The sequence below is a fragment of the Pan paniscus genome, chromosome 6 (assembly GCF_029289425.2).
Source record: "Pan paniscus chromosome 6, NHGRI_mPanPan1-v2.0_pri, whole genome shotgun sequence".
Lineage (NCBI taxonomy): Eukaryota > Metazoa > Chordata > Mammalia > Primates > Hominidae > Pan > Pan paniscus.
This window is the reverse complement of record NC_073255.2, coordinates 176159564-176177520: the sequence shown is the minus strand read 5'-3', so window position 1 is coordinate 176177520 and position 17957 is coordinate 176159564. Positions and strand designations below refer to the sequence as shown.

The window sequence follows — 17957 nt, the reverse complement described above, 5'->3', positions numbered from 1 at the left end:
TCATTAACACATCTGAAAAGTTAGCGATAACTCACGGCTTGGCGAATGCGGGGCCTTTCTGACACTCCCTTGCAGATTGAGGTAGGCAGGCATAGATACATTGAACCTTTACAAATAAAACAAGGGGCCAGATTGTTCATTTTGTATAGAATAAACTCTGCCAGCAATTTCAATACAGCATCTAGAAGTACATGTTGACTGTAAAGATTCTTTTATATAAAAACAAAAGTGAACAAAATCAGGGTGTTTCATTTTTTTAAATACTGACTTAACAAGTATAACCCCAGATAATTGTACGACTGACTACAGGTAAAAGTCCAAAGCTGGAGCTCTGGACAATGTCTTTGAACCAAGTGGGGTTTTAAAAAATTATTTCTTTAAAAAGTATGTTTCATCAAGACTTTGGTGAGGACCTCAAGCTCATGTTAGAATGGTGCTATGATAAGCTCATATCAGAATGTCAATGCTATTTAATTAGAAGCTTTTTGCTTCCTACCATTTAAGAAAAAAATTTCATTTTAAATCTGTACCCTAATTATATTAAGCAATTTTAAAATGATAAAATTTTAAAGTTGAAACAAAAACAAAACAAAACAAAAAATCCCTTATGTATCTAATAGTCTTCCTGCTAAAAGTATCTAAATGTTTTGGTAATGGCAACAGCAGAATCGTTTCAGTGCTTTGTTAAACTAATGGCTCAGGCCTTAGAATAAAATCAGTATTCATGGAGTTTTACTAATCAAACATTTCATCAGGCAGAGTAACTGATTTGTGCTTAACAACTTATATTCAAATATTAAGTTAATTGTGCCCTGAAGACACAGCTATCAGTTAAAATATGAACAAATTCCTAATAGGAATATAGCAAACCAGGCAGTATCCCTGGTGAGCTTTTTTGTGTTTTTTAAAATTTTTATGGATACACAATAGTTGTACATATTTTCCCTGGTGAGCTTTTAAGATCAGAATCTGTTTCTATAAATGCCAAAAAACATTTTAAAATAACTCCTCACCGCAAATGAATGGGTGCTCCATAAATATTTGATAACCGTAGCAAACTCAACAAATACAGCTATCAAATAGCAGCCATTATAGAAATCTTTAAAACAATGAAATAATAAAACGCTTAATAATTTGAGATACAGAAATACCCTGAGAGAGAATAGCAACTGACTGTTTATTGATATTTTTAAAGTTCTGCCTTGGGGACTTTAAGGTTGACATTTTAAAACAATCTGGCTGCATAACCATGCAGTACTTAACAAATTTATTTGGGCTTATTCCATGGAAGTACAATTCAGCTAAACCAACAACAATTTTTAAAAGAAAAATGCTGGTAATCTGGTTTCTGTCAAGATATCTGGCCCAAACCATGTTTTTCATAAGAAACTAGGTAAAACAGCACCTATTTTATAAAAAGAAGAAGAAAGAACTGCAAATAGGAACCAAATCACCTTATAATACAAGAAATTATTTTCAATTTAATGTGTTTTATCTTTGGGTTTTGTGGGCATAAAGTCATATAAAAATAACCTATTATGGGGGAAAAAGTATCCTGTCACAATGACATTGGATCCAAATCACAGAATCAAACCTATTAGTGACAACATCTGCTGTGCTAGGCAATGGAATTACAAAGGGGCATATAAGACAAGCTCTCTCCCCTCAAGGAGCCAATGATTTTGCTAAAGAAATAGGACATATTAATTTTTTTAATTTTTTAAATTTTTTTGTAGAGACAGGGTCTCACTATGTTGCCAAGGCTGATCTCCAACTCCTGGCCTCAAATGACCCTCCCACCTCGGCCTCCCAACATGCTGGGATTATAGGCAGGGGCCACTGCACCCGGCCGAGGATATATTAATGGAGTAATAAGTTATAATACAAGATAACATGATCCAAGTATCAAATGTGTGTTTCAATTAGGTAGTACTTCAGGAATTCTTAGACTAAAATTACCACCAAGAATGGAGATATTGGAAAAAGCTTCATGCAATAAGTAGCCAAAATTTGAAGGAAAGACAGGACTTAGATCAAAGTAAAGTAGAAAAAAAAGCACTACAACCTGGAGTAATAGCTTTGACAAAGCTTATAAGAGCAAGAAGGTTTGGGGGAACAGTAAGTAAACCATATCTGGCTTTGGCAAATGGCTTCATGTAGAATTGCAGAGTTGGGAGCAAAACAACACTTTTTGAGTAACATTTGATTTCTTACATTTTTCATTTTTTAATCCAAATTTTTAGTGTATAAAGTAAAAAAAAATTAAAATAATGGAACAGAGATCAGGCGAAGTTACTTCTGTCAACAACAAAAAATATCCCACCTATAAAAACATGGAGATCTCTCTGTCCTATAACCTCTACAATAGTTATTCAGGCCTTGTACTTAACTACACAGCCAAGTTTTTAGAATTAGAAACTTGATTTAGAACTCTAGCAAGTGAGGTGTTTTTCATTTTAATAGAAACATCAACTTTTCTATTAATTCCTATTTCTACCAAATTCTCTACCAAGCAACAACTCTTTCCTCCCTCTTTTGTTCAACACCTTCATGAGTTTCATGAATTATAATCTTTGAGAACACCTGAGTCACAAGTATACAATAAAAATGAGGATGCTATTATTCATCTCCAGGTCTGTCACCAATGTATCAGTGCCTAAGGCAGTCAGTTCCACCAGGGAGTATAGACAGGTCACTTTAAAAAGAGGCCTCCTCTCTAAATTTTACTCAAATACTGCTATTCTCAAAATCCCCTTCCATATATCAGGAGGGAAAAAATAAGCCCACTATCATTCCCAACACTGTCATTCTATGGTCCTGCCTTTTCTGAAACTTATATTAACACTTAAATTTTATTAGTAACATTACAACCTTAGCCTAGGTAGTATCTGACATGATTTTATACTTTGCATGCTATCTTCCCAATATCCGCCCCCTCCCCCCAGTACTACCCACCCTCTCCCTCCCATACAAACAAGAAACCAAATCAACTTTCATAGATTTAGGTGCTATTTTAAAAACATCAAAATTTTACTTTACCCATTCTCTCCGATGCTCCCTGTATTTTTTTAAGCTGTGAGTGGATGACCATGCTATGTGATCAACAACTGTGAAGGCTAAGCAAAAGTGAACTGAGTTTAGTATTGTAATTTCAAAAGAACCTTAAAGTTTGTAATATTTGACATATTTAATGGTATGCAGAATCCTATTTCACTGTACATTATCAGGCATTCATGGCAAGCAATTTACAAAAACAATCAGTATTTTGTACAGAATTAGCTTAGAGCTTAGCTTAGGGAAAACAAGGAGGGAGGAGAATGCAACAGCATACAAAGCAATGGAGACACTCCCATGTCTACAAATGGGGGAAGGGGAAGGGAAGCCCTCCCACATTCTCTAGGGTGGCAACTGAAGCCCTCCCAACAGGTATACTAGTTAAGGGTCACGTGTCACAGTGGGCTTGGGACAGGACAGTTTCCTTCCCTCTGAAATAAGATCCATAACCCCTCAGTGAAAAGAAAGCTAGAGGTAGAGAGGTGTACAACCAAAAGCTTAAAGCTTGTTTTCCTGACCCCTTGAATCCCTAAATGCAGAGAAACGTTCCTCCCTCTTTTTCCCTCCAATTTCTTCCCTCCATTTCTTCCAACATAAGCTGCTGAGTTCACGTAATAATGTGGGAAATGTATAAAGATCCATGGCCAATTTCTAGTCTAGTCCAGGGCAGGAAGAGATCTAAAGCAGTGCACAAGTAAAACCTTGTGTCACTGGGCACAGTGGCTCATGCCTGTAATCCCAGCACTTTGGGTGGGCAAGGCAGGCAGATCACCTGCGGTCAGGAGTCCAAGGCCAGCCTGGCTAACATGGTGAAACCCCGTCACTACTAAAAATATAAAAATTAGCTGGGTGTAGTGGCACAGGTCTGTAATATCAGCTACAGAGGCTGGGGTGGGAGAATCGCTTGAACCTGGGAGTTGGAGGTTCAGTGAGCTGAGATAGCACCACTGCACTCCAGCCTGGCTCACAGAGCAAGACTCTGTCTCAAACCAAACAAACAAAAAACCCTTGTGTCTTCATGTGGAATCAAAGTAAAAGCGATGATTACTGCTGCACAGTAACTTATACTAAGGAGCCAATCTGATCATTTTTATATCTTCCTCAAACTTTCTCACCCACTCTACCAACTTCTCCCACCTACCTTTGTTGTTCCTTTAGAATTCAGCTTAAAATCCACCTATACAAATCCTTTTGTAATTAACCTTTTAAAAAAACATTACTCCCTTGCTACATGTTCCCCTGTTAATATATACACTCAGTTTAACCCACTGTATATTTAAACCATCCAAAGTATAGGGTTCATTTTACAAAAGGACTCATCACCATGTCTTAACATAATAATACAGATGCTTTGAAAACATTTAATATATCTTGATCTATGTAAAACTTTCCAGGCATGTATTTATTACATAAGGAAAGGGAAGAAAGAGTACTATGCCAAAGATGGCAACGGGAAAAAACAATTATGACAGTCTGCCTTCCAAATGTGACATCAAGTCATTCCTAATAAAACAAAGCAGCTTTCCTTTCCTCCAGAAAATGTAACCACAAGGGTGCTATACAGCTCAGAAAAGCTATCCTTCTTAATCTTCTGGTTCATATGGTCCCATAAGTTTATAATCAGAAATAGGTACCAGTATCACCCCCCACCATAATCCCCATGACAAGCCAAACATTTTTAAAATGTAATGCCCATTGTAGAAGAAATCTCCAGAACAAGTTCATTCTTGCTGGATATGATCAAAGATTAATAATGTTTTAAAAATGTTAAAAATCTGGCCCACTTGTCTGTGAAAATCCATATCACAAGATTATAAGAATGAAACTGGGGAACAGCCTTGTTAGTAGAAGAAAAACCTTGTAGCATCTTTTGAAGCTAACCAGAATGGTGATGATGAAAATGTGAGAACAGGAATACTAAAGAATCTCCATTCCAAGGCTCTATTCCATGCCCTGCACTTATCTTCTCTCATTATATTAATACAAGCAAAGGGTCTTGGCAGCTGGCAGGGACCAATGCCATCATGTTTTGGGGGGTACCTGCTTTAGGAAATCTATCAGCCTATTCCTCTCCTTAAATTTACAAGAGACATCAGAAAAGCCTGAATAGTTACTTTAACATTAAGTCCTAAAATAGGTTATATAGAATTTATTTTAAGATACATGGCATAAAAAGTTACAGCCTGCTAAATTTTATATTTTGATACTTACTTGCAGAGCTGTAATTCTGACATAGTAACAATTGCACTCTGGATAGCTGGTGCCTTCTATCATCCAGAACTTTCTATATACAAAATTAGAAGTAACGAAAGCTATCTTTGGCTATCAAGCAATAGCTGAAAATAATCAAAGAAAAAGTAACTGGCTGATTTATCTATTAAAAAAGACAAGTTCTCATCAGCTGGTGATAGCTACAGAAGCCAACTAGAGCCTCCCCAAATCCAAAGGAAAAGAAATAAAAAAGAAAAAAAAAGATGAAAATATCAAGGGACAGAGGTGATAGACAACCCAATGATAAAGGAAGAAGTTAAAATGAAAAACAGATCACCATGAAGGAGACGTGAGCCTTAAAACTAAACAACACAGCAGAAATACTGCCTCACAGTGAATATGCAACAAATTTACAAAAAGGGTTGCCTCTGGGGAAAGGACTGAGACGGTGAAGGGGACCACAAAAGACTGTATTTGTAATGCTTTATGCACTTTTTACTTTTTTTTTTTTTTTTTTTGAGACGGTGTCTCACTCTGTCGCCCAGGCTGGAGTGCATTGGCACCATGTGGGCTCACTGCAACCTCCGTCTCCTGGGTTCAAACAATTCTCCAACCTCAGCCTCCCGGGTGGCTGGGATTACAGGCACCCACCACCACATCTGGCTAATTTTTATATTTTTAGTAGAGACAGGTTTCACCATGTTGGCCAGGCTGGTCTTGAACTCCTGACCTCAGGTGATCCACCCACCTTGGCCTCCCAAAGTGCTGGGATTACAGGCGTGAGCCACAGTGCCCGGCCTCTTTATCCATTTTTTAAAATTTGACAGAAATATACGAAATAACATTTGTTCAATCATATAGATGCTTGTTTGACCTCTGTACTTTTTAAAACATTTTTTTAAATGCAGACACCTATAATCAGTATCACAGAACTTATTACTTAAAAATAAACATTCAAGTGTAATTCTTCATTCCCATTAGATTTTTGGTCAAAAGACGACAGAAGCAAATTATGTCTATAATCTCTAAGAAAAGGAAATAAAGATATAACTAAAGCAACTCTGCAACCTGGGTATCAATCTATTGCTATAAATACTTACTATACCCTAAAGCACATCAACCAATAAATATACAGAACACCATGTGCAGGGAAGCACTCCCTCTAACACAATGGAGTAAATTAAATTGTAACAGGAAGTTTTCAAAATATTTATACATGGTGTCCAGACTCACGTGAATCGACTGCTTAGTCCTAGCAACATGCCCTGCCGCTCTGCTCCTGTCCATAATGCAGACTCACAGCCACTTTCCCTAGCATTTCTATCAGGCCTCTCTTTGATAAGCAGCTTTTCCCACAGCCAGGTACCTCTTCACATTCCCACTGTGGAACCAGTTGGTGAAATCCTGCAGAACCATTGACCCCCGTGGACCAAAGCACTAAAGGAGAGGTGAGAAATTGAGCTAAATGAGGTAATTTCATCCTGGAGGTCTAGATGGACCTCTCTAGGGATCTCCTAGATCTCTCTGTCTCACAGGCTTGTATTTCTGTCCAGTCATTTCTGCTTACAGGCTTGGGTATATATATAGTTCAAACAGCTTTCCTTTCACATGAATACTCCCTGGAACAGTAATTTCCAAAGTATGAGATTTGCACAAAAGATGACTTTAGGTGTTACATGATTTTGCCAACACGACATTTTAAATACCACTCAGTAAGAAAATTATTAATCACAATTAAGTCAAGAAAAAAAGTTCCCATTTTGCAACAGTACTTGTTTAATAAATTTAACAACTTCTAATTTTTAGCACAGGAACCCTAAGTGACAAGAGTCTAGTTACATAATACACCATTTTGTTTTCATTGTATTTATTTTTATGGTGGTATAAACTTTCATTTTAAAATTAACTTAAAATTTTTAGAAAGTGAGTTGACATAAAGGAAAATATTAAATAAACAGAAAACAGTAAATAATAATAAAGGCAAGGCCAGGCATGGTGGTTCACGCCTGTAATACCAGCACTTTGGGAGGCCAAGGCAGGTAGATCACTTGAGGTCAGGAGTTTGAGACCAGCCTGGCCAACACGGCAAAACCTCATCTCTACTAAAAATACAAAAATTAGCAGGGCATGACAGTGCATGCCTGTAATCTCAGCTACTCGGGAAGCTAAGGTAATCACCTGAACTCGAGAGGCGGAGGTTGCAGTGAGCCAAGATCAGGCCGCTGCACTTCACGCCTGGGTGACAGAGACTCTGTCTCCAAAAAATAAAAAATAAAAATAAATAATAATAAAGGCAATAAGTGTGACAAACATTTGGGAAACACTGATCTAGAAGAGGGTTTCTCAAACTTTTAATGTGTATCAGAATCACCTGGAAGGTTTCTAAAAACATGGATTACTGGGGCCCATACCCAGAATTTCTGACTCAGTAGGTGGGTCCAAGAATTTATATTTCTAACAATACGACGTGATGCTGAGGTGATGCTGAATTGCTGCTCCAAGGACCACACTTGGTTTAGAATAACTAAACCAGAATGGTGATCAACAAGCTTTTGTTAGAGTCAAATGGTAAATGTTTTCGGTTTGCGGGCCATATGACTCTGTTGCAACCATTCAGCTCTGCTGTCGTAAGCCAAAGCAGCCATAGACAATATGTATATGAATCGGCATGGATGTGTTCCAATAAAACTTTATTTACCAAAAGCAGGAGGCCATAGTGCCAGTCCCTGATCTAAAACATACCTTCAAGTAACTTTAACTATTAGTTAAACTATTAAAGTTACTTTAAGAGAAAAGTCTACCATTTAAACTAATACTAGGGCACAGTACAGAACAGAACAGCCAGGTATATTATAGATACTATCCAATAATTATCAGTTAACTCTAAAAGAGAAAACTGGGGTCTGCAGAAATCTAAGGTATTAAGATTAAAAACAAAAACCATTTACCATATTCAGGAGACAAGATTCAGCAAGGGCAGCTGGTTAAATTCCTTTCATGTTGAGTCAAATAAGTCAAACATCAGTTGTACATGGTTCACAACTACACTGGAACATATGGGTCAATACTGAGTGCTTTTTGGAAAGAAGTTTTAAAGATTCTTTTCTATGCTAATAGCAAAATATGACATTTATTCAGCTGAATGGACTTCATGTTACTTTCTGACGGCTTTGACTTCTCAAAGTCCTAAGTTATTCAGTTCAAACAAAAACATGGAGCTGCAGATGATTTCAGAGTTTTCACAAATTAATTTCTCTATATCCTCAATAATCTTGCAAAACTGAATAACTGACCTATTTTGGCCCTGCCTTCCAATATCTATTCTAGCAGCTGCTAGTGCATGAGAACCTAAACAAAAAGGAAACAGAATAGCTTTTCTGCAAGTTTTGAATTCACAAGATTCCCTCTTCACTCCCTCATTCTTTTTCCAGTAAGATGTTCCAACTTCCTTCATCTTCTTATAGTTTCTTAGTAGATTAAGTTATGCCAAACTGCTTGTTTCCTCAAGAACTCTACATACTAACAGCAGTAGGCTTTAAGAACTCAGTCCTGGCCGGGCGCGGTGGCTCACGCCTGTAATCCCAGCACTTTGGGAGGCCGAGGCGGGCGGATCACGAGGTCAGGAGATCGAGACCATCCTGGCTAACACGGTGAAACCCCGTCTCTACTAAAAATACAAAAAATTAGCCGGGCGTGGTAGCGGGCGCCTGTAGTCCCAGCTACTCGGGAGGCTGAGGCAGGAGAATGGCGTGAACCCGGGAGGCGGAGCTTGCAGTGAGCCGAGATCGCGCCACTGCACTCCAGCCTGGGCGACAGAGCGAGACTCCGTCTCAAAAAAAAAAAAAAAAAAAAAAAAAAAAAAAAAGAACTCAGTCCTTTTCAAGCACCTTTCTGGAATTCCATCTTTGGGGAGTATCTGCCTCATTTAACTAGTCTTGCCCACTTATTGACCTTTAGTTTTAAACCATCTGCCTGTCTTCTCAACCCTCCTGCTGGCTGAACTCACAGCAACTTTAAGCTTCAATGCTTTGTATGAACCACCTGTTACTGAAGAGTACCTGATTCACTAAACCTGACCTTGATCCATGACACCTCATGGCCATTGAATTCCTACTACCCATCTTGAACACGTTGAACACTACCATCTATCCTTATATGACAACATCCAACCTAAACGAAAATAAAAGAATTTACTTGCTCCTTATAGAACTGATGCAGAAATAGACAAAATGATTTTTCTTTGTTTTGCTTATAGTTACCTGAAGTAAAAGAATGTCTCAGAAGCATATGCTTACTTGAGGAGAACTAAACAACTGTAGAGAATCCAGGAACGATGCAATGTTATATGAAGTGATACTTTTATTGTTTTCTGGGCTGCTGTGTAGATAGAAATATTATTCAGAGTTCAAAATGCAAAATGAGGAAAACTTTTCTTTTTTCATTGATTCACTATGCAGGTGCTTTCAGTGTTTTGGATATGCCTGAAACTCTGATAAAGTTAAATAGTTAACTGAAACTCAGAGAAACTACTGTTTAATCCTATAAAACTCCTTATATTAAAGAATTTACAAGCTCTAGACTAAGAAATCTCCTGTTATTATTTTTAAAATGTCTGCGTATACATTAAAGGCTCCGCCTCCTTCACTTAAAATGAACAATCCAAGTGGAATAAAAGAATGGCTCACAACTGACCAAGAAATGAATATGGTTCATTATGTTAATGAGAAAAAATTAAGAGAAAATGTTTTCAATGTTGATGAAAAGTCAAGGAACACAGATTACAGTAAAGATGATTTTATAAATAAAATCCATTAAAGAACGCACTACTTCAAACTTTGATTCAGTAATTTTGCAGAAAGGCAGAAATGTCATACTATCTTACAGATTACACGGTTATGTACTACTAACCTTACATTAGCAACAGGTAAATGGCTTTCTTAACAGTATTTTCCTGGGTATGAGGATGAGTATCCTTTCAGTTTTATATCCCACAAACTATAACTACTGTACAACTGATCAGCAAAAATATTATGATTAATATGTTAACTGAGGAAGTATATCCTACAATTTAGAAAGATTAACATTTAAAATAGTTAAAATTATTGAAAGTTTTAACTTGCCCAAAACAGTCCCTAACCATAAGGGACAATTAATGATGCTATAAAATTCTATCTATCATTCCTAGTCTACTTGTTGTTTTGGAGGGCAGGCTGCCATTCCTGCCTATTTTAATCTTTCGAAGGTGGTCTCTGCTCCCATTTAAAGGTATAAGCAATTAAGAGATACAGAATCCTCAGAACTACCTTCTATAACTTACCTAATTTCTAAGCTTAAAATGTAATCTAGGCTGGGCATGGTGGATCACCCGAGGTCAGGAGTTCGAGACCATCCTGGCCAACATGGAGAAACCCCGTCTCTACTAAAAATACAAAAATTAGCCAGACGTAGTGGCAGCCACCTGTAATCCCAGCTACTCGGGAGGCTGAGGCAGGAGAATCACTCGAACCCAGGAGGTGGAGGTTGTAGCAGTGAGCCAAGATCGTGCCACTGCACTCCAGCCTGGGCAACAGAGACCCTGTCTCAAAAAAAAAAAAAAAAAGATGTAATCTAAACCCACGCCCTCAATTTTATTTAATTCTTATTGCTTGCATCTTCCCAGACTTTCCTGGGATCAAGACTAGAGACTTATGACCAAACTGTGTTTGTTGGCAAAGGGGCTTTAGCTAAGGAACATCCTTGCAATTAATCCAACTGAGCAAAAATCACAGTCTGTGTGAGGGTACTGGGTTCTTCCAACTGTCACACAGACAATTCTCAAACTGTTTCTTGGATTTTCCTGTGCAACTCCTCCCTGCTTTCAAATAGAATGAATATGTTCAGGGAAAACAAATTATCCCTCTCCCCTCTGCTAATACTAACAACTAAAACAGAAAGATATTTATAAAACGTAATGATCATAAACGAGATAAAATAAGATACTAGTAATTACTATCTACTTATAGCTCCTCCTTTCTAAAAAAACTTAAAATATATTTATTTTTCAACATTTCTGAGTATAACATAGGAAATTATTTGGTTTCCCATATAACAAATTACAGATTTAACTTGAGGCAAAAAAGGTTAAGTGACTTACCCAAGGTTACAATTAGAGGTACAGCTGGGGCTAGAAACCAGGTCTCCTGAGTCTCAGCCCAGTGCTCTTTTCCTTAGCCCATGATGCCTTATCAGAAAAATCCAAATACAGTCAGACCCCCAGTTATATGGGTATGAGTTACACTGATTCACATATACAAACTTTATATAGTGTGACCAATGTTTCAACTCACGCGGTACCCTGCTTCCATTTATGCAGTATGCCAGGCATCGGCACGATTTTCAGTGGCACACAGGCGGTTGCCACCACCAGGGCCCTAGGCAAAATTGCAAAGAAGGCAGAGTTTGTCTTTGGCCCTCCCACCTCCCTTATGCATTTCTCTCCCACCTCCTGGCAGTCCCCCTGCCCAGCCTCCCGGCACCATCATGCTGCCCTCAGATTGTCTAAAGCCCCCAACTTCCACCACTCACCCAGGAATGTCCTTTCTTGAAGTGCCCAGTGATCCAAAATTACCTCTCCATTTCCCTGCTAACAAAATTCCTACTCCTAAGGATTCCAGTGAAGTTTAGGTAATCTAAATGATTAACTACTTTATGTAATTCAAGTTAAGGTATATTTAACTAACAGACTTAAATCTCCAATGAATTTTAAAAGGAACTAATTAAAAACTGTCAGGAAGGGGAGGGGGAAGAAACCTTGAGGGGGTGAGGAGGTAATGTTTTCCCAAAGCCCCAGGACTCTGTGCCACTTCAGATTCCTTCACAGACAGGACACTAAGAGTGGAGGGGGTCACTGCCACCTTGAACCCCACTTCCAAAAAAGAGAGTAGCTGCTTTATAGTCTCTGGAATTTAAAAAAAAAAAAAAAGGACAGAGTTGCCTTAAATACCCTCCTACCTACCTTTTCCATCTCTCTCCCACCTCCTGGATACCCATTTCCACCTCTTAGTGCCAAAGACACCCAACAGCGTTCCCATAGGCTGTTTGTGTGTCCAATACAAGGGTTCCCATTAAATGGTTTCAAATTACATGGTGTTATTCAGGGGACGTTTCCATGTTCCCCTATCCCTGGGTAACTTGAAGTTGACTGTATGCTAAAAAAGAACAATCCTAATTATTAAAAGTCCTGAATCATAAAATGATATATATAAACTCATTAAATGGTAAGAAAAAAAGAATGTTCTGATTATTTTGCATAGAATTAATTTTGATATCTAAAAAAAACTCCACTCAATTATTTTTCCTTGAAAGTAGTATATTTTTTACTTCTAACCCAATACAGCAGTGAAAATCCAGTCATTTCAGCTAAACAATACTGTGGACTCGTAAATATGAGTTCGATCATAAATCCTCTAAGTCTGAAGGTTAAAAAAAAAAATCCAGTAACAGACACATAAAAAAATACACAACGTGGATTTTAAGAAATCCATGTTTCTGCTGACTACACACACAGAAATATATATATTTAAATTTAGCTTTGCAATACTAGACGGGCTGCCTAATTCAGAAACTTATCAGGAGATGGTTTACCTTGATCCGACTACCCTCCCAGTAAAACTAAGAAATCCAATCCATGAAGAAGATCCCAAAAATGGTATCCATCAAGGATTAAAAGGATCATGTAAAGCACGTCTTAAATAACTTAATTTTATTACACAGATTAGTTATTCTGTTAGCTAGGATCCAATGAAACCCGTTCCCAATACCCTCTCTCATGTTGGAAAAGGAGGAATGTTAAGACATGCTGCAGTGATAAAGTAACCATTCTTATCTAAACGTGAGAAATGATAACAGTTAAAAGTTTCTCCAGTGGCATTTTAAGTTAATGTTAACTTTCCATACAAAACTCATTTCCTTCCCAATCTTTCCTCTCTACACAACCACAAGTAGGTTTGCCATCTACACCTATTTGTCTATATATTCTACAAATAAAAGTTCCCAATATGGGTTTTTATTAAAACTGAAAATGTGAACACTGAAAAGCCACTCTATGCACTGCTGAAAGATTTGAATGCAATAAAGTTTTTAAAATTTACTCATATTTTGCTGTAAAGCACTCATGTAAATTAAAAGAGTAACTTAAAAACTAAATTTAAGATGTGCCTTTTCTCTTAAATCAATACACTTAAATAACTTCTCAAGAAAAAAAGCATTTCCTTAGTGGCTAAGAAACTATCTGCCTAAAGAAGCAACACATAAAAACTACCAAGGATTTTGCTGTGTTAAGAAAGTAATGAACTAGACCTTTCCTACATATTTGAATGTATTTAAGTTGAATTTGAGAGTACATTACTAATTAACATCACCAAAAAAGCAACAGCATTTCATCATTTTATTTAGAAATTCTCTTTATGACAAAGGATAATCCAGCAATTAAGGGCTCTCTATACAGATTCTAAACTAAGCGCCTGAAAGGATCTTTGTTCTCCTCTATTCTACTTCACTGGGTACCAAATTTTCAAAATCGTTCTGTTAGGGACATGCAACATTTGTCAATATTTACTGAACAAAGCCTCTATTAAATTGTCTAACAAAATGGAGGTCTCTCGGAAAAACAGGCCATAACATGTTCCTTCTCACAAAATGGGGCCAAACACACCCACTTAAGAAACCATGGTTTGGGTCAGATTTTCCATAAAAATGGTTGTTTCTGTGGGGCTCGAGGGTGCATCTCTGAGACTGGGTTAGTAATAAAGGTTTCCTCCTGACCCAGGAAGAGGAGGGGGAAGCTTCTCTCTAGGTACTCTGGAGGACGGCGGCGAGGGATGATCCCAAAGCTCTGGGTTAAGGAATTATATCGGGGGTAGAGGCCTTAGCTTTCCGCAGGTACCTAACCAGCGACAAAACGGGCCCCCCAACTACGCAACAGAGACGCGGGCTCTCCCGTCTCAGCCAAGTCAACATTAAAAGCACAAACTCTCCTTTCTGCCTCCAGGCCCCGCCTCACCCCATTGGCAGCAGTTCCCGCCAATCCGCATGGTCACCGCCCCCCATGCCCGCCTGCCAAGCCCTGATTGGATGGGACGGGGGACGGGGACCTCGTGTTACCAACCTGGGAGCCCCTTACTCAGCCACACGCGCGCGCCCAGGTGCGCCCTCGGAACCCCTTCCCTTCGCCGTCCCCGTCCCCTCCCCCACCCCCAGGGCCCTGGCAGAGACTTACCGTCCCGGGAGGTGCCCATCAACTGGTCCAGCATCGCGCGCATCTGGGCCTGCGCCGACATGGCGGCGGCGTAGCGGGCGGACGGGCGGGGGTGGGGCGCAGACCGGGCCCTTTTGGGCTGGGGGATAAGGGGAAGGGATGGGGAAAGGTGCGCTGCTGTCTCGGTGGCCGCCGCCGCCTCGAGGCGTGCGGAAAGGGAGCCGGAGGGGTTGCGGGAAGAGTCCGGACTGCGCTCCTCACGACGACGTGTACGTGGAAGACGACAGCCCCCGACAGCGACCCTCGTGCCCTCACTCTCCGTCCGGTTCTTGGGACAGAAGCGACACGGGCCAAGCAAGCTCTCGCCTTCAACACCGCCACCCGCCAGAAGCCGTCAACCCCCCCTCAAGCTCTGACGCCGCTCGCCGCCACCGTCGCCACGACGGGAGCGCGCACGCTCCTCGCGCTCAGTCGTTTCCCGCGGGGGCTCCACCAACTGGCGTCCAGCTGTATCACTCCGCCCGCCCCGCCCGAGTGGAGTTCCACCCTAACGGCTCTGGGCGCGTGCACGCGCGCTCCTCCCGCCCCTTTACCCCGGATCTCGCGATACTCTGGTTCCTTAACTGACTGTGCAAGCCGGATCCGCCCCGAGGCGCCAAACCTTACATTACATTCCCTCCCGGCTGTAGGGCTGGCGGCTGAGGCTGCGCTGCCCGCGGTGATGGCGATTCAAACCCAAATTAGCAAAATGCGCTAGAGGTTAGCCTGGGCGGAAAGTAAGTAGAGACCATGCCCATCGTCGACCCGACTGCGGTCAGCCTCCTTGGCGTCTGAGGTGGGCGTGCTCGGGACGAACGCCCGCCCCGAGTGGCGTGGACGCGTCCTGGTTCTCGTGCGCCTTTCCCGGCCGGGAGCAGTCCTGTCTCGCCGCCGCCGGGGCCGCGTTCCTTCCGCTGCGTGGGGCTTTAAGGCTCCTCGGCTGGGAAGTGTCAACTTCAGGAGAAAGCGCCCGAAAGCAGTACCCTAGGAAACAGGCGCGCCGACCCATTCGGATTCATCTTTACCTACCAGGTCGCGGGCGGCTTAGTCTGAATGTGAAACCATAAAAACTCAGCGTATTCTCAGCTACTGGGGAGGCGATCTCGGGGAGCAGGGAGCCAGCGGCGCTGGCCGCAGGGAAGCCTGGATTCTGAAGCCCGGCCCGTGACTGGGGCCTTGGCTTTAGTTCTACCCCTCGTAGGGCTGGTGGAGGTGGTCACACGTCTGCTATGGCGTGGCTGTGAGAACAAACTGGAATAAAATACTTAGCCCTGAGCCTTTCCCTGGTGTTTCTAAAAACTGTTTTAGTAAAATATTAATTCCTTGCCGGGCGCGGTGGCTCACGCCTGTAAACCCGGCACTTTGGGAGGCCAAGGGAGGCGGATTGCCTGAGGTCAGGAGTTCAAGATCAGCCTGGCCAACATGGTGAAACCCTGTCTCTACTAAAAATATAAAAATTAGCCGGGCGTGGTGGCGGGCGCCTCCCCAGCTACTCGGGAGGCTGAGGCAGGAGAATCGTTTGAACCCGGGAGACGGAGGTTGCAGTGAGCCGAGATGACGCCACTGCGCTGCAACCTGCGCGACAGAGCGAGACTTCTTCTAAAAAAAAAAATTCCTTAAGTAAGACATAGGTCAGTGTGCAGGAAGAAAGGTTGCTTAAAAAGAAATTTAAAACTGTAAGAAAAATGAATGAGTTAATAAAATCAAATGTTTAAGAAGACAGGCACTTCCTGGATACTTTGAAAGGAAATAATAGAGATTTGTGTTCCATTAACGCTGTATATTCGTCGCCTTGGAACTGTTATTAGCAGATCAATAAAAAACATGAATAGTAGTAATAGTCCCAAAATTCCTTTAAATGTATATTGCGGCTGGGAGCGATGGCTCATGCCTGTAATCCCAGTACTTTGGGAGGCAGAGGCGGGCGGATCACCTTGAGGTCAGGAGTTCGAGACCAGCCTGACCAACATGGTGAAATCCCATCTCTACTAAAAATACAAAAATTAGCCGGGCATGGATGCGCGCGCCTGTAATCCCAGCTACTCGGAGGCTGAGGCAGGAGAATCACTTGAACCCGGGAAGTGGAGGTTGCAGTAAACCGAGATTATGCCACTGCACTCCAGGCTGGGTACAAAGCAAGACTCTATCTCAAAAATAAATGCGTATTGGGCCAATGAAAATTTTTGAGGTCGGACGCAGTGGCTCACACCTGGAATCCCAGCACTTTGGGAGGCCGAGGCGGGCGAATCACGAGGTCGGGAGTTTGAGACCAGCCTGCCAACATGGTGAAACCCTGTCTCTACTAAAAATAGAAAAAATGAGCTGGGCGTGGTGGCGCATGCCTGTAGTCCCAGCTACACCGGAGGCTGAGGCAGGAGAACCGCTTGAACCCAAGAGGCGGAGGTTGCAGTGAGCCGAGATCGCGCCATTGCACTCCAGCCCTGGTGAGTGTGAGACTCCATCTCAAAAAAAAAAAAAAAAAAAAAATTATTTTGAATCACGTTATCTTTAGTAATACACAAAATAGCTTCTCTTCAGTTATTCAGAGAACTCTGAATTCCAAACTCCAAATACTAGGATATCCTTTGGGAACTGATTTATAATAGAAAAATGTGCAAATTAATATGTCTTTGAGGGATACACTATTATGTACACAATGTGATCTGACCCTGAAAAACAGTGTATTTAAGGAAATACAATAATACTAAAACCAATAATTATGTTTTGTTGAAGAGATTTGAGTTCTTTTTTTTTATTTTAGATGTCTTATAAACAGCATATAATTGGGGCTTAAAAATAGTCTATACAATACATAATGATCAAAATTGAGGAGTGAAATTGAGGAGTGAATTAAGTGATGTTCACTCTTGGAAGCATTGATGATTTATATTCATGTAATTACTCCTGTGTTTGGGTTTAAAACTCTTATTTTTGCCTATTTGTCTCATCTATTTCATGTTTTTCTCTCCTTTCCTGCCTGATTTTTAATCATTCCAATTTCTTCCGCTCTAGTAGTGTGGAAGTTTCATTTTATTATATTTTTATTATTTCAGTGATTACCCTAGAAGTTATAATGTGTATCCTTAAGATATCAAAGTCTAATTTAATCAATACCTTTATACTCCCCTCCCCCAAGAGAGGTAATACAAGGAACCTAGAACACTAACTCCATTTACAATCATCCCAAGTTATATGCTCTTGTTACCAGGTCTTTTAGTTCTCTTATTTTTTAAAACCAAGTTTTATATAATCAATGTTCTTTATTTACCACTTATTTTGCTCTTCATTCCTTCGGAAATCTCTGCCTGTCCATCTGGGATCATTTCCCTTTTGTCTGAAGTTTATCCTTTAGCACAGGAGTCAGCAAGCTACGGTCCACAGGCCAAATGCAGCCCATGGCCTATTTTTGTGAATAAAG

The 17957-nt window shown here is 40.6% G+C and overlaps 1 protein-coding gene across 6 annotated transcripts in view; it reads right to left on the bottom strand.

Annotated features, from left to right (window-relative positions):
* The window catches only part of LUC7L2 (LUC7 like 2, pre-mRNA splicing factor), a 66275-nt gene extending 49023 nt beyond the window's left edge, over positions 1–17252 (bottom strand). The window contains exons 1-3 of one of the 6 annotated variants that reach the window (XM_055115444.2): positions 14522–14752; positions 11592–11675; positions 36–106 (exon numbers count right to left, since the gene is read on the bottom strand). In XM_055115444.2, coding sequence (XP_054971419.1) covers positions 36–106; positions 11592–11629 — 109 coding nt within the window. In that variant the 5' untranslated portion in view covers positions 11630–11675; positions 14522–14752. Of the gene's footprint in view, positions 1–35; positions 107–3039; positions 3117–8213; positions 8308–9560; positions 9635–11398; positions 11486–11591; positions 11677–14521 lie in introns of those variants that run through there. The other 5 variants (XM_055115442.2, XM_063606120.1, XM_055115441.2 and 2 more) reach the window with 5 other exon arrangements.
* Between the last annotated feature and the right edge of the window lie 705 nt (positions 17253–17957).